This window comes from Homalodisca vitripennis, chromosome 1, assembly GCF_021130785.1.
Source record: "Homalodisca vitripennis isolate AUS2020 chromosome 1, UT_GWSS_2.1, whole genome shotgun sequence".
Lineage (NCBI taxonomy): Eukaryota > Metazoa > Arthropoda > Insecta > Hemiptera > Cicadellidae > Homalodisca > Homalodisca vitripennis.
In genome coordinates this window covers 14,095,005-14,111,773 of record NC_060207.1, presented here as the reverse complement: position 1 = coordinate 14,111,773, position 16,769 = coordinate 14,095,005, and the positions used below count along the sequence as shown (strand labels likewise).

The following is a 16,769-nucleotide window of genomic DNA, read 5'->3' as shown; positions in this document are numbered from 1 at the left end:
AAAATTCAAGTGCAGTCTGAAAAGACATTGTGCTAATTTGAATTCCTGAGTAATAACACTGGTATTTCTTATTTGTCTGGGTTACATCTTGCAGTTAATAAAAGATATGATCGAATCTTACTGAGTTTTGAATAGAATTTCATTGTTCTGTATTACATAATTTGTTAAAGACACAATGGAACCGTATGCGTAGTATAATACCGACCTTCTACAATCTGCCTGATCACTGCTAACGATGATGTCACCAGCCTACAATGTCTCGTTACCCAAGTCCGGCGAATGCTGCCCAATTAGCCCCATATGTACTGTATTATGTTATGTTATGTGTAGATCGTTTCTAAGCTCCTTACATAGTAATGTTGTTTAGCAATGTTTAATAAATAATCCTCCAAATATTCAATTTTTTTCAGATTTGTCTGTTCACCACAGTTTGTTCTGAAACTACTTACAAAATAGCCTATACATTTAGATTTCTTGTTTACAACAGATACAATATTAACTGTTAATATTAATGTTAATGTGTCCAAAATGTTATGTGCTTAATATTAAGGAATTATCCACAAGAAATGGTAAATTATTAACTAGTGTAAAACAAAATTGAACAGTTCCCGTACTAAATGACAAAATCAAATAAAAGAAATTAACCTGAAAATTTTAAACAGTCTGCTTTTATCTCAGAGTAAATTTTACAAGACTATTCATTCTAATGTACTTCACATTCTAAACTAACGGAGGGCAGTTTTTCGACCTAACTTTACTAAATGTTACTCTACATCTACAGTAGGTAAGTATGTCTTACAAAACTTGGCGTATGTGTAGACTTCATGTACTGGAAATAAATATCTGTTCTTGGCCTCCTTAAGACTTAGAACCAAAGAGGGGGGGGAATAAACACAATGTTTAATAATCGTGTCAAAGACACAATGTGTATAAAATTAAAAGTATTTTTCCACGATCTGAAAATGCACTTAGTTTTTTATGAAAAAATAGTTGTTAATTTGGTTCAAATTACTTCTACAAATGCCTTGATGGATCGATACATTTATGAATCTGAAATACTCATGTTCTATTTAATTAGATTTTTTTAGTTTTCAAAGACACAAACTAACTAGACATAAAAAAAAACTTAAGAAACACAACTGAATGGAAAATTTTCAACTATTTAGTTAACTAGAATTTTGCGGTATTTAGTCACAACTTTAATACCAAAACACCATATGAAAAATATTTCCAGCATTTTTAGCCTGTATTAATTTATAATGCTGCGTGGACAATGTATCAAAGCAAAGCCTATATTTTTCTAATTTCAAACAATAACTTTGGTGTAACCAAAGTCGTGAGTTAATATTAAAATTTGTAATTGTTATAAAACGGATTTGATTAGGACATTATAATTTTGTGTCTCAATATATTTTTTTGCTAAATCTGTGAATGCACTAAGATTTAGAAACCCACACTGGTGTGTTTCTACGGATTACAGGTGATATCGCGTTGTGACATACAAATACTAAGCGTACTGCTATAATACATGATTAAAAATAATCCGTAACACAACGAAGGCAATAAAATTTAATTCTGTACAAAAACATTTGTCTAGGATAGGATGCCCTATGCATTATGCTGATAATAGCATTTATATAAATAAGTCAGGGTTTACCCCTACTAGGTGAATGATAGGTACGACCAACTCAAAATAGATTAGAAATCTTAGAAACACATGTACCTATATTATTAAAACCTATACCTATATATTATTAGTACCTATATTATTAGGCAGTTTGTTATATTATATAATTATTATCAATCGAAAGCTCTTACACACTAGATACACCTTTTGTGAAAAATACCCGATTGTAGGACTCTGTCTACTTTAACAGAACACTTTTGTTTAGTTTAATACAGCTAATTAGCCTACTACAACATTGTATTGCTCAGGCGGTCATCCCATTTTCCTAACCAACCTAATATCAGATTATGTTTAATTGTAATTTACATTTAGTTAAATTATGTTTTTTTTTGTAGATTAATATTTCATCGCTGTATATGTTTATTATTTATTATAAACAAATATTTTACACTTCAGTGACTAAAGTCTGCTTTGACTCAATTTCGATAATGTACGTTCCATAGAACTCGATGCACAAGGATATTTACATGAAATCTAAGCGGTATTTAAATGCTAAATTTACATGTAACAAGGGAAATAGGCTCAAAAGTAATAACAAACTTTACAATGGGTAATTAAAAACGTAAATTGTAGAGCTTATGTCCGCATATTGCACGTGCTGTACTTCCCACGGGATATATCGCTATCTGCCAACAACGCCAAGGCAGTTAGCCCCTTTACCCCGATACAATGCGTGTAGGTGACGTAACAGAAGAAGTCCTCTGCCATCTGTATCTATATATGGCGATTACATCGAGTGTCAGTCTCTGTCTCGGCAGGCTCGCAAAAATAACGTGAAAACCGGTCGTTCCACTTCTGCCAAACACTGTGCCGCCGCCGCCGCTATCCGTCTCTTCTCCACTTGACCTTGGAGCTTCACCCGTCATCTCATCCACTTCTGCCAAACACTGTGCCGCCGCCGCTGCTGCTATCCGTCTCTTCTCCACTTGACCTTGGAGCTTCACCCGTCATCTCATCCACTTCTACCAAACACTGTGCCGCCTCCGCTATCCGTCTCTTCTCTACTTGACCTTGGAGCTTCACCCTTCATCTCATCCACTTCTGACAAACACTGTACAGCCACCGCCGCCGCTATCCGTCTCTTCTCCACTTGACTTTGGAGGTTCACCCGTCATCTCATCCACTTCTGCCAAACACTGTACAGCCACCGCCGCCGCTATCCGTCTCTTCTCCACTTGACTTTGGAGGTTCACCCGTCATCTCATCCACTTCTGCCAAACACTGTACAGCCACCGCCGCCGCTATCCGTCTCTTCTCTACTTGACCTTGGAGCTTCACCCGTCATCTCATCCACTTCTGCCAAACACTGTACAGCCACCGCCGCCGCTATCCGTCTCTTCTCCACTTGACTTTGGAGGTTCACCCGTCATCCGTCTAGTTGTGGGCAAACAGTACGGGATTCCTCGATGGTAAATATGTAAGTTCTTCGTCGATGTTGTATTCATTTTCCCAAATAACTTGGTTATCGTATGCGTACTTTGCCTCTGCTACATTTAATCATAATAAATTCTTTGTGTACCACTTCTAATGATTGTTTAGGTTCAGATTCGTTTGTATAAAAATAAAATCATAAATTGTTCATAAGGCAAAAATACTTGTAAATACTTCGTGGATTCTGAGCCATAAAATGCTCTAATCGAACCACAATTCCTTTTCCATTTTATAGCAAAGAAAGTACCAGAACAGGAATCGAATTTTAGTTGGATACATTTTTGTGAAATTTAAAAATAATTTCAGTAACAGCCCTTTAAGAGATATCTTCAGTCGAGACAGAAAAAACAATTTTTTTTAAATTTCACGACGAATTGTGTAAAAGCAGTCTTAGGGTGAAGAGAAACACCGCTGTAGATAAAGATATACTTTTTACGAAAATGACATGTTGACGACTGAAGGGGATGGGAAGAAGATAGAATATAGATCCATAGAAGCGACAAAGGTGCAGACCTCGTACTGTCTCGAGCCGAACTCCGCAGTCGATGTGTGCGTGACTTCGGGTGCCATTGAGGTACCGTTGACCCTCGGCCGCGAGTCCGTGCACTATGTGTCCGGGAGGCTACGTGACCACCAACACGTGTCGCTATGTGCATTGTTTGTGTTTGGCCGCTGAGGATTCACCCACCGGTCTTGTGAGGCGTAATCACTGAACGACGGTGTCTCAGCAACACTCGTTCCAGTGCTGCAGACTACGACGATCCTCCGTCAACCCCTCGTCAAAAGAAACCCCCTAGGACGGACAGTAGGTCCCAGCCCGAGACCATGAACCCACTGTCCTCCCCTTAAGAAGTAGGTAAGAAATGGTCCCGACAGTTTTACGACGTGGACCTACAGTCCATTAACCGAGTCGGACAGTGGGTCCTAGGCAGGGACCGTGGACCCAATGTCCACCCCTTAAGAAGTAGGTAAGAAATGATCCCGACAGTTTTATGACGTGGACCTACAGTCCTTTTACCTTAATGAACAGTCGGGCGGGATCTGCATGACAATGGTGGCCTGTGATACTGTTCACCTCTGACAGCCGTTCACTATATTACTGCTGGCTGGCACACACAGAACATGGATCGACAAACAAAGGCGAGGCCGTCTGCTAAACGAAATATAATGTTCAGCAGTCTTCAAGTTACAAATGCGGGTGGTGGGAGACCTGATTAAATTACAGCTCAGCGATACATTCAGAGGACGGGGTGTTTGGGTAAATCCTGCAAGTGATATGCGGATCACGCCCCCGGCACACGGTTATAGAATATTACACAGTTCAGTCGACATACTATTGGCTCTAATGGTACAGTCTTCCTTACACTCAAACAGTTATTTATTTTGAAGTAAAACAGTTTGCAAAAATTAGATTTAGACGCAATAACTAATGCAAACAAAAGACTAGAATCTCTTTATTAGGTATACAAATTTACTGAATGTACTGTTGAAAATATTTAAAGTCTAATTTAAAAAAATGTTTATAAAAAATGTACTTGAGACCAATTATTTTCAGAATTTTATTGCAATTCCACCGACGCTAGTTTCAACGAAATCCGTCAAGGCATAAGCGAGCACGGCCACTTTAAAGATAGGCTTGCAAACTTTTTCCATATAGTTGGTACCTTATAAATTTGTTATAACTGATATAATACAGCTGATGATAAAATGTTTGCAGTTCAAAGCTTGTGCAAGCGTACCTTCAAAAGGGTTGTGCTCGTTTATACCTTGAAGGATAACCGTTAAAACTAATACCATTGGAATTGCAATAAAATGGTTTCTTTAGCTTAACAAATTTTAGAGATATTAATTAACAATATCTTATTCCTCGAATACTGCAATACGTATGTACGCACATTGACTATGCTCATTACGTCTACCTGGGAGTACAGTCAGTGCAGCGTACAGTGTTGGCAGTACAATATCAGGTGCGTGACGGGACTGTACCGTTCACCAGTCCCCAGCAACCGTATAACTGGTACCGGTACTTGCGAACTGTAGATGTGGGGCAGATCGAGTGGATACAGTACTATAGTTTTCACCACAAGCCACCTCCTCCAGCGCTTGATACAGAGTGGTACTTGTGATTAATATGTGTAAAATAGTACGAAACTAACGACCTAATCATTTAAATTTAAACAAATATATAAATATTTTGTAATACACAATTCGACGGCTAATGACGTAGTATAAAGGGTACAACGTTTATGGCGAGATAACCGGATTAAGCAACGTCGAGCGTGACTACTGCTTGGATGGGAGACCGCTGAGCGATCCCGTCCTTGCAAGCAGTCCATCTGCCTGGCTGTTGGTGGTGGTTCGGCAGTCACTTTTAAGTCGTTTTATAGTCCCCAGGTTATAAAAGAGGAAAGATGGCTTCTTAGGCATAACTTCGCCTGGTATAATAAGACATCTTTACTTTACTTTTACTTTACATCAATTTCTACTGTACTATCCATCACTATGACAACGTTTTCAACAACTTCCATCTTTTACACAAGTGAAAATACCTCCAGGAACATTAATTGTTTAAGCGGGAGGTTTCTAAGACGCATCCAGGAGTTTTGTGCGGGTGCGTTTCATTCACACGTTTCCTGTCTATCGTGTGAACTGTCCACAGTTCCATGGTGGACCATTCCACCGCAATGGTCCAGAATAGGCGAATGGTCTCCCCGGCACAAGCGGATGGAACTGTGCCAGACTGGTGGATGTACCGTACCGTATTTCGGGAGGATGACCGATTAGATTACGGGAGAGCGTTTATCCCGGACCGGTCACAATGCCGTGTGCCGGCTGGGTGCCGTCCCCCGGCCTGAGGCCTGTAGACCAGTTAGTTACCGTGGGTACCGGTTGTACAGCCTAGCGTCTAGCGGTCCCTGCCACCGCCGCAGCAAACCGTCTCTAGATCTTCCATTTCTACTATTCTACTTACATAATACTTCTCAATATCACAAGAAAATGTATTTACATCAATAACACAGTTCTTTGTTTGTTGTTTATTTTTGACGATGGAAGGATTGTGAAGGAAATAGGATTTTTCCGAACATTTGCCATCGTTTAGCAAAACCAAAATCAGTAACACTACGTTTCGAGATCTGCAATCTGGCCTCTTCTTCAGGTACATAACTAACATAACACATTATTACAAACTAGGTTAAAATATACAAATCATACCAGAGCGTTGTGACACGCTTATGTCAGGAATCACAACCACCATGCTGTGTGTCAACTTCACTAACTCCAAACCATAAACTTAATAAAAAACTAAACACAACACTAATTATTAATTAATTACTGGCCTCTGGCCAGACGTAGGTGGTTGGTCGACGAATGCAGACGTATTGTGACCTGTATTCTGTAGTTCAGTTTTAATAGTTAGTGTTGGGTTTAGTTTTTTATTAAGGGCATGTTTTAGAGTCAGTGAAGTTGACACACAACATGGTGGTTGTGATTTCTGACTTACGCGTGTCACAACGCTCTGGTATGATTGGTTTATTTTAACCTAGTTTGTCATTACTTGTTAGATTGGTTATTTACCTGAAGAAGAGATCAGATTGCAGATTTTGAAACGTAGTGTTGCTGATTTTTTTGTTCACTGAACGATGGAAAATGTCAGGAAATCCTTCACCACCTCTGTATCATCCATTTCTACTATTCTACTTACATAATACTTCTCAATACCACAAGAAAATGTATTAACATCAATAACAAAGGTTTGTTCATGTTCTTTTCAACAACTTTTAATTTAATTTAACTAATTTAACTTTTAAATCACCATTATCATTTCAATAATCTCCTGACTGTTCAAAAGCAATATTGTATTGAAATACCGGGTTAGATTAGTGTAGCGGGACGACCGTGAACACAATAGTAAAGGGTGCATAATATATCACCACCATGACCCAGTAACAGACCTACTTCCTGTCCCCAACTAACTGTGCACTGTCCCGAAATTATTAATACGTGACTCTTCACAGTGATGCGGGTGACAGGCGGGGCCTCTGTTTATTCATCAATGGCACAGCACACCGCTTAGTAACGCCATCATTCTTTGCGTCTAAACATTTTATTACACTATATTCATTTATTCATCTGTTGAATTCGCGATAAATTTATACAAACCACGTAATTAATTCCTAGAATATGAAAAAGTGTGTTATTAATTACAGATATACGTAGTAACTAGAGTGTGTGATCCACGTACTCCTTTATATGGTCTCTCGGAGAAGTGCCTTCGAGGAACTGGTTTAACGTTCACGACATCGTAGTAACTACCTTCTGATTACTTACAGCACTTTTTACTCCGTAACTAAAACTTAACAGCTTATTTTACTGGTACATAAAATGTACTCCGTAAATTAACAAGCAGTCGGGAATTTCCAGTCTCCCGATTGAAACATTAAGCGACAAACCTAGTGGTTTATAAGTGAAATATAAAACTGGGAAAACAAATGGCGCTAATTGGAGCACTTTGCGAGTTTCTACCGGGGATAAATTACCAACTTTTTGCTCTTGGTCTCATTCTGATTCGATTCCGTGTATGAAACCGCACTTTACAAGCGGAGTAGGTTTCATAGTTATGGCGTTAGCAAATAGTGAGTGACTGCGGCTGGAGCTCGGGTAGTTTTATACTAACACAAACGCAGAATCTAACCCCCCCCCCGCACAGATACTAACACACACACATGTGCAAGGATTAGGAAAGGCCGCTGTTGCCTTGTGCTCTTCTGCCAGTGTTATTTGTGATGTTATCCTAAAGAGATTAGTATATACTGATAGGAAACAATAACGAGAAACATTATACCAAATATTATTATAAAAAAGGATTTTTCCGAACATTTTCCATCGTTCAGTGATACAAAAAAATCAGTAACACTACGTTTCGACATCTGCAATCTGATCTCTTCTTCAGGTAATTAACAAACCCAACACATAGTTACAAACTAGTCAAGAATCACAACCACTACGTTGTGCGTTAACTTCACTTCCTTCACAACAGCAAACGTTTTGCCAAATTTATCATCACCAGATTTATTTTATTGCGATAGTTTTGTAGCGATAAAAGCATAATTTAGACAGATCAAATAAGTACCTGTAATTCACATTAAGTTTTTACCATGAAGAATTTTTACAAGTCAATACTGTATGTATATCCGCAAAAATAAATACTTTTGATGAAAACTCTAAAGATAATTAGGAAATATTTTAAAACATGTTTAAGAAAGTTTGCCCCACTAACAGAGAACTGGTAGATAAAACACTACAACAAACTGCAACGTAAAAACAAACTATTTATACGACGAGTCCAAGTGCAAGGTGAGCGAAGCGGCGGTTTGAAGCCTGCAAAGAGGTGTTATAAATATGGAAACAATGAGCGAGACGTAGAAAAACAACCAACGGCTCAGCACTGACTGGCCTATCTCGGCCATCAGCAGCACAGGGTGTTCCAAGTCAGATGAGACGCCTCATAGTCTCGCACACCTGCCTATCATTCTGTGCTAGACATACTCTACCGTCTGACCGCAATCATACAACAATACGAGTATAACACATAACAATAACAAGCAAATAGTAGATTTTGTAACACATTAGTGTTTGTAACAGTTTCAAAGATCTTCTCTTAGGCAACTTCAAGGAGCGAGTGAGGATATTTGGTGTCTGGCTTGGTGATATTCAGGGATAGCTAATTTTTATTGTTATCAGCTTGAAGATTACGTTCTGTTACAATTTCCCCTTTAGTTTCCTCTAAAGTACTCAAAACTTCAACACTGATTAGTTTTTTTATAGTTATATTAGTTGTTAATCAAATACAAATAAATATAGTTATATTTAGAAATTTAATGCATTTTCAGTGCTGAGCACGCAATTTTGTTAACACTGCAGATAAATTAAGAAATGTTTCTAATGGCTGAATCTAATAACTATTATACGTTATCAGATGAAGGTGGTAAAAACAAAACCCACAAAACACTCATATGCCTCATCGTTTATCGATTATTGTTCTTGGGTTGTAAACTTCTGCACACTGCAAGTAATAGTTCTGCACCGCGACCTCACCATAACGGCAAACCAACCGTCCTATCGATCTTCAACAGAGAGCCAGCTCAACTGTAGCATCGATTAGTGTAAAACAGAATCAGCCAGGGCTACCACACCATAAAGCTAAACCAACCTCCTATCGATCAACAGAGAGCCAGCTCAACTGTAGCATCGATTAGTGTAAAAACAGAATCAGCCAGGGCTACCACACCATAAAGCTAAACCAACCTCCTATCGATCAACAGAGAGCCAGCTCAACTGTAGCATCGATTAGTGTAAAAACAGCATGAGCCAGGGCTGCCACACCATAAAGCTAAACCAACCTCCTATCGATCTTCAACAGAAAGCCAGCTCAACTGTAGCATCGATTAGTATAAAAACAGCATGAGAGCCAGGGCTGCCACACCATAAAGCTAAACCAACCGTCCTATCGATCTTCAACAGAGAGCCAGCTCAACTGTAGCATCGGTTAGTGTAAAAACAGCAAGAGCCAGGGCTGCCACACCATAAAGCTAAACCAACCGTCCTATCGATCTTCAACAGAGCGCCAGCTCAACTGTAGCATCGATTAGTGTAAAAACAGCAAGAGCCAGGGCTGCCACAACATAAAGCTAAACCAACCTCCTATCGATCTTCAACAGAAAGCCAGCTCAACTGTAGCATCGATCAGTCGATAAATCTACCAGCAGCATGATTGTAATGTATGTGTGCAGGATTGTATTTTATAGCTATTATACTAACGTGATTGTGCCCTCTAGCCAATTAAAATAAAAATATTTCATTTAAACTTGAAACTGAGCATCATATTGAATCACCATAAGGGTTTAGAGAGAGAATAGATGCCTAAGTGTTGTACACGGTATAACTGGAATGTATTTAATCATTATATTCCTCAAACGTAATGTACCCAGAAAGAGTTTAAAACAGAAACCAATAAATGATTATAACATATAGAAACTACAAGTACTAGGAGTCTGCTATAGCCTACCCCATGTAACAGACTCGGGATGAGCACTGCATACTAACAGCTAACACCAAACATATTTTATGAGCTTGCTGTCATAGCGAGACAACAGGATTGCATCATATTGATCCTGCTTCATCATATTCATAACATTTGAATTGCGAGATTGACCCTGTCGAGTCCGCGGAACCTATGGCCAGTCTATGTCCAGCAGTATCAGGGTACCATCAAAGCTAATGCGACGTTCACATGGGTTCATTCATATAAACATAAGTAATAGACTAATTCTCTATAGTTATTCCGTTGCACGCAGTTTTCTTTGTTACTGAACATATCATAACATAAATATAACTAAAACTAGATAAAAATATAACTAAAGCAACTCAAAATGCTATCGAATAAACAACATTTGAGACAATCTCTAGTCGACACCGTATCTACTGTTACTGTTTGTATGCATGTCAACACAGATTAAAGTTAGATAACGATGGTAATACTTATAAACAAACTATTATGTTTATTTATATTTCTTCATAGGACCGATAGGCATAAAGATACAACAACTTGATAAGTAATCAGCGACAAAAATAAAGTAGATGTTCACTGATATGTCTTCAGTTAGACTAACGATTAATCGTTGTAAAGTACATAACACTTTTGTTTCTTTATGTTAAAAGAACAATAAAATTACACAAATAATAGTTTATTGAATTTGGTTTGAAATTTCAGATTTGGGAGTTGAAGTATAATTACAAGTGTTAAACACATGTGCAATTGTTATCAATTATGTATAATATAGTTCCCATGTGTTATAGCAGTAAAACCGAACATTTCTGCGCAACAGTTAAAATACTTCATTGTAAACAACAGACATACATTTTGTACAATTTGTGAGTACATTGAATAATATAGGTCCAATAGTTTCAATGTCTAGGATATAATCAGATTTCGTTAACGTCTCCTGTAAGACATGAATATGATTATTAGTCTAAACATTAGCCCACATATCTCCAGACAGAATGTAGTGTTGTTAGTTAGCCTTATTCAATCGGTATTATTCTTGTTTTAACATTGTTACTGATCAAGAACACTACACGCCAACTATTATAATATGTAAAACGCAGAACGTGTCGTGTGTCAACCTCGGATAAGCTTAAGAGAATTCGCTTCCCTCTTATAACAACTAAATATAAATGTTTGCATACACTACCACCAATCCATTCTACAAAATCTTCTAGTTTGCTTCTTAAACATTAACGTAAACAATGATATTATATTCCACTGGTTAAGATTGTGAATATTTTTCGCCTATATACATGGGGATACCATCTCAATAATATAAAAAACAGGTTTCAAGAAAATTAAGAATTTTTTACTCAAGTTACTAGTTGTTATCTCCTCCTAGAGATTTGAAGAACAAAACACAGAACTACAGCAACGTAATTTAATTTCACCAAACCATTTTACAAACAAAAAACACATCATAATGATAAAAAGGAAATCACGTATGATCACCAGAAATATGAGATTCCTACTGTCATTCCAAGCTTCGTAGAATGTGCTGTATAGAATTTATACACATTTGCGGTTTTCCCGCATTTGCGGTAGCCTACTGCCATGGCAATACCCACTGCATCTTTTACTGGTGTCCCTTACACTTCATCTCTTAGATAGTCCTAAAGGATTATGTTAGACTGGTTAATATCATAGAGATCTCTGAATTTTGGTGACTACAACATCTGTTGCTAATCCTTGAATTTCATCAACTGCCATCACTTCCTGTGTTATTTAGTATCGTCTAATTTCCACTAATGTTGGTTACGTTAAATAAGTATATAAACAAGTTTGTGAGTTAAAAACACAACATAGAACACTAATAAATACGCATCTTTATGTCACTACGACCTGGATGACCTTAACCGCAAGGCATTACAATAGATTAACATTAACGTAATAGCAATGTATAACGTGAGAAATAAATATTAACGAGTCCTGAACTCATTTCCGACAGTGTCGAGCTCATTATAATTGTATATCCGAGACCAGACTGATGGGATGGTCGACCTTTCCTCGTCCGAGACTGCAGCAGCGGGTCGCTAAGTTATTGAGGGAGTGTGCATGTGGAAGTAGCCAAGAGTGAGGGAGCTAGGGGTCCTCACGTAGAGCCCCTGCGGCGTATAGAAGGGGTCACCCCTCGAGATATCCGAGTGGGACTCGTCACAAGCGAAAGAACCTAATTTTAATCAATGATCAGAACCTATCAATCTAAGTGTGATTAATTACACCTTTATGAGTAATTTAATATCTCATAAAACCAAATTCATAAAAAAGTGGTATATATGAAGTGTTTAAAGATTACTATCGTTTATTAAATGTAATTTGTAATTATTGAGACAATCCTGACATGGATATACTGTACAGACAATCAACAAGATCACATCAGGTCATAAACTACTTTTATAAACTTCATTATTTAGCATGATACGGTAAAAAATAATTCTCTTTTAAGCCAATACCCGACGCCACCAAAATGAACAAGATTGTGCTATTTAATAAACTGTTTACTCAAAAACGTTTATACAAACTTACTGTTCATATTTTAAGAACAAGAGTTAAAAGCTTACTCCAGTGAATTTCTGTACTAGTTCACAGTTCACGGTTCCTAAAGTGTACGGAACCATGCAGCACTAAGCCGACCCCAACAGTGGCGTGGCGGCCGTCACAATTATATTACGCAAGTGCATTTCACAATAAACAGAAGAACCCTAGCAAGTAAGATAGCTGATTATTTGAGTGCGGCTCGCCAGATGCCAGTAACGACACTCTGGCCCAGCCCGGCCACTACGGCCACTGACGGGAAAATGACGAAACTTACCTATTTTCTTGACGGCTTTCCTGTTCTTCTTGAGGGTGGACGGAGCACGATGTATCGTCGGTTTCACCAGGTATTTCACGTTTTTCCGTGCAGACTTCCTGCGGCGCACTGGTCTGCGGTCCGGCACTGGAGACACTCCCAGGGGCGCGTACGTCTCGTCCTCCGTGTCGGCGTCGTTGTCGCTGAACGTCGGCCCCGGCGGACACTCGCCCTCGCTCGACAACTCCCCGGAGATACACTCGTACAGACCCTCGTCCACCTCCTCGCGCACGTCTCTCGGGGAACAGTAGTCCCGGATCTCCTGCACCTCCAGTTTGACTGGCCTCCGCACGGTGTTGGTCGGTTTCCGTTTTTCCGGCGGTACGAAGATCATAGGATCCAGTTTCAGGGACTTTAACGACCTCGGCGGCCGGCCTACCACCACTTGGTACATGTCACTCCGCGCCGTACCGCCGTACGACTTCTTTCTGCCGGCACCATTACCCGCCTTGGCGCTCGTACGGCTGCTGCTCCTGCGTAAGGACCCGCGCCGCGGCGAGTCCACCTGTTTGTAAGCACCACTGGTCCTCTTAAAGTAACCGTCTCTACTGACGCTGGGCTTCGGCTTGGTGCACTTTTTCTTACGGAAGAAACCTCCTCCACCGGCATTTGGAGACCCGAAATCGGTGAGACGAGGGATCGATATCGAAAAAGAGAATCCGGAATCTTTACTCGTACTGAGCAGTTCGGTGGAGCCCCTCGACGAGATGGTTTTACTGGTGGATGTGGTCTGAGTGGTGGAGGATAAGGTCCTGCATATGGCTGACGGATTGGGCATTATGAAGGGAGTAGGAGATAGAGGGCGGGAGGGGTAGTTATGGAAGCGTCGGGAACACTGGGGCTTGTCGTCTCGCCGGTCTTTTAGCGCACTCTCGAGCGAGTGGTGAGCCCGGCGTGCACTGACTTCCGTGTCCGCGGACGAGGACGACGGCCTGGGCAACTCCAAGCTCCGCGGGGCGTTGGCCATCGCCAGAGGGGCGTCCATCCACACTCGCCCTAGACTGACGCTCAAAGCGGAATCACTGCGCTCCCGGTCCTCGGTCTTGGGATCCAACACCTTCGACGACGGAGGAGGCGACATCCGAAACCGCCTGCGCACGAAAATGGGCGACTTCTCGAACCTGAGTATCTCCAGGGAGGAGTCCGCACTGGGAGTGTTGTACTTCTTCCTGGGAGGCGGGGTCGGAGGCTTCCTCTCCTGCGAGGGCGAGCGAGTCCTCTCCTTACTGCCATAATCCTCAGCCTTCATGCACTTTATCCACTGGCCGTAGCCGATCACCACCGGCACCGCGCCGGCTTCCGCACTGGTCTCACTGATCGGAGGCACCGCACCGTTCTTCTTCTCCGCCGCCTGTGCGCGACTCGCCGCACTCAGAGGGTTCCTTCCCTTGCCGCCGCGGTCCAGGTAATTCTTCCGAATCGATATCCTCTTGAACGAATCACTTCTTTTGAACGAGGACTCCGCTCGGTCTTTCTTCTTCCTGCCGCCGCCAACGAGACGGCGCAGGTTCTCGAACGTGATGGGCTTCATAGCGGAGGCGAGCCGGTGGCCGGGGCAACGACATTGCCCATGGCGCGCAGTACACTGACTGAGCTGGAGAAAGCAATGGCAGCCCGAGCCGAGTCGCTCAGCCAGCTAGCCGGCCGGTCGCGCCGCCCCGGGGCTAGCAGCAAGGCCGCCACTCCACCACTCCACACCACATCCCACCACATTCTTCCCCTTCTCTCTCTCACTCTACACACGTCATTTCACTTTTAGCTACCTACGCTTCATCTCCTTCTTCTTACCTGTACTTCCATTCAACTAAAAATCAACTCCGACGGCAGCGTCCAATTTAGTTCCTTTAATGGAATTTTTTGTATAATATAAAGTGTAGATTCAATAGTTTTACCTCTTATTCCTCTCTCTCTCTCTCTCACACACTCACATATATTTTCTATCGGTAACTTGGTGCACTTAATACAAATTTAATTTTATGACAAACTCAATATCCCTTGCCTCTTTATCCATCTTCTTGTTTTAAATTCAATTCATGAAGGCCAGGAATTTTCTATTGTGAAATTACATAACTCTACAATAAATAATACTATATTATGAATTGTTACCGTTTGATAAACCCCTTTTGGTTTACCTAAATCCATATCGCATGTGCTAAAACAATAAACGCGTGTTTTAATACTCTCCACTTCAAGTTCGATATTTGGGAATGCAGTGGATTATAATAAATCAGTTACAAACATTTTCATATTGAAGTACAAATATCACATGTTTGATACGATAATGTAACTTACAGACACAACAACACGATTGCTATTCATTTTTATTATGTACAAAACTGTAAAATTCAAGCCTCAAAATGTGTGACTGAAAGTAATAATAGTTTTATCGAAAGCAAAAAAAAATATTTAATTTGGAAATCCCCACACTCATTATAATATTTAAGTTATCCACATTTTAAGTTTCTCTGCAGCAGACAATGGTTGCAACGTGACACTGCTGCGCGCTGATTGGAAGGTTGACGATCAGTATTGGTGGTGTCAAACTGCGTCAACCACGTTAATTACTATCTACTGATAACCCCTACATGGCAAGCACCGTAATTATGTTCGTTCCGCCATCTTTCCCTTTAATGGTGACGTAAAAACACTGATATAGTGCAAAAACAAATCCACAAATATAGGGTTTATCTCAAGTTCGTTACGATCCCTAGATGGTCACGATAGGTGGCGCTGTTGTTAAAGCAATGTTGTTAAATACTGACGTTCTAATGCTGTTATAATGTAAAAACAAATCCACAAACGAAAGGTTTTCGTTATGATCCCAGTTAAAACAACGAGACGAGAGATTTGTGATCATACTACATATTGGAAGGTATAATTTCTTATTCCTTTTTAATCCCTGTTTAGCTTTGGAACTAACGGCACGGCTCCTATATTATCACATCAGCCCGACTGAATATAAAATTGCATTTTAATCCCTTTATTTACTTATTATTTCAAGCCATAACTATTGGAATTAAATGTAACCATCGTAATCGGTCAATTCTCAAGTATTTGTTTCTACATTTGAATCTGAAACACGTATAACTAACTTTTTTTTATGTACTTCGCAAAAAAATTTCAACAGCCAAATATCAAGTATATTTAAAGGAATACAATAAATGACTTATCCTTGCAGGATCCACGTGACGTTTCCGCGACCATAAAATCAGCACATAAACCTTGCCGTGTGCCCGCTGTCATGCCGAGGGGCGGCGGACCACGACACAACCTTGCCGCTCACAACACGACCGGAAATGCCACGACATTGTGTCCTCTTCCTTCCTGTCACTTCCACCCATCCATCACCAACCGGGTTCATCATTTACGTGTTTCTGGTCTTCAGAGGGTTAGAGGTCACCTATATGCAAAGACGGACTGGACAGTATTAGACTAATCGATATTTCTCAGCGTGTAAAAAGGGATCAATCATTTAGCTAGTGCAGCGTCTGGAATCTGACCTCACTCCTAAAATCTGGAGTCATATTCACCAATGAGTCAACGAACTCGTTACATCGTTTCCACATCAAAGATACCTAGACAACGAACGTGAGCTTGTTCGTCGCCGATTCTTGTTTGGATCACTTGAGACGGAGATGACTCCAGATTTCAGGAGTGAAGTCGACGCTGAACTAGGAAGAAGGTCAACTGGAGCT

The 16,769-nt window shown here is 40.3% G+C and overlaps 1 protein-coding gene across 1 annotated transcript in view; it reads right to left on the bottom strand.

Annotated features, from left to right (window-relative positions):
- LOC124353510 (disco-interacting protein 2-like) overlaps nt 1–14,725 on the bottom strand; it is a gene marked incomplete at its 3' end in the record, with an annotated part of 307,439 nt that extends 292,714 nt beyond the window's left edge. The window contains 1 exon segment of the mRNA XM_046803412.1: nt 13,036–14,725. Coding sequence (XP_046659368.1) covers nt 13,036–14,605 — 1,570 coding nt within the window.
- Between the last annotated feature and the right edge of the window lie 2,044 nt (nt 14,726–16,769).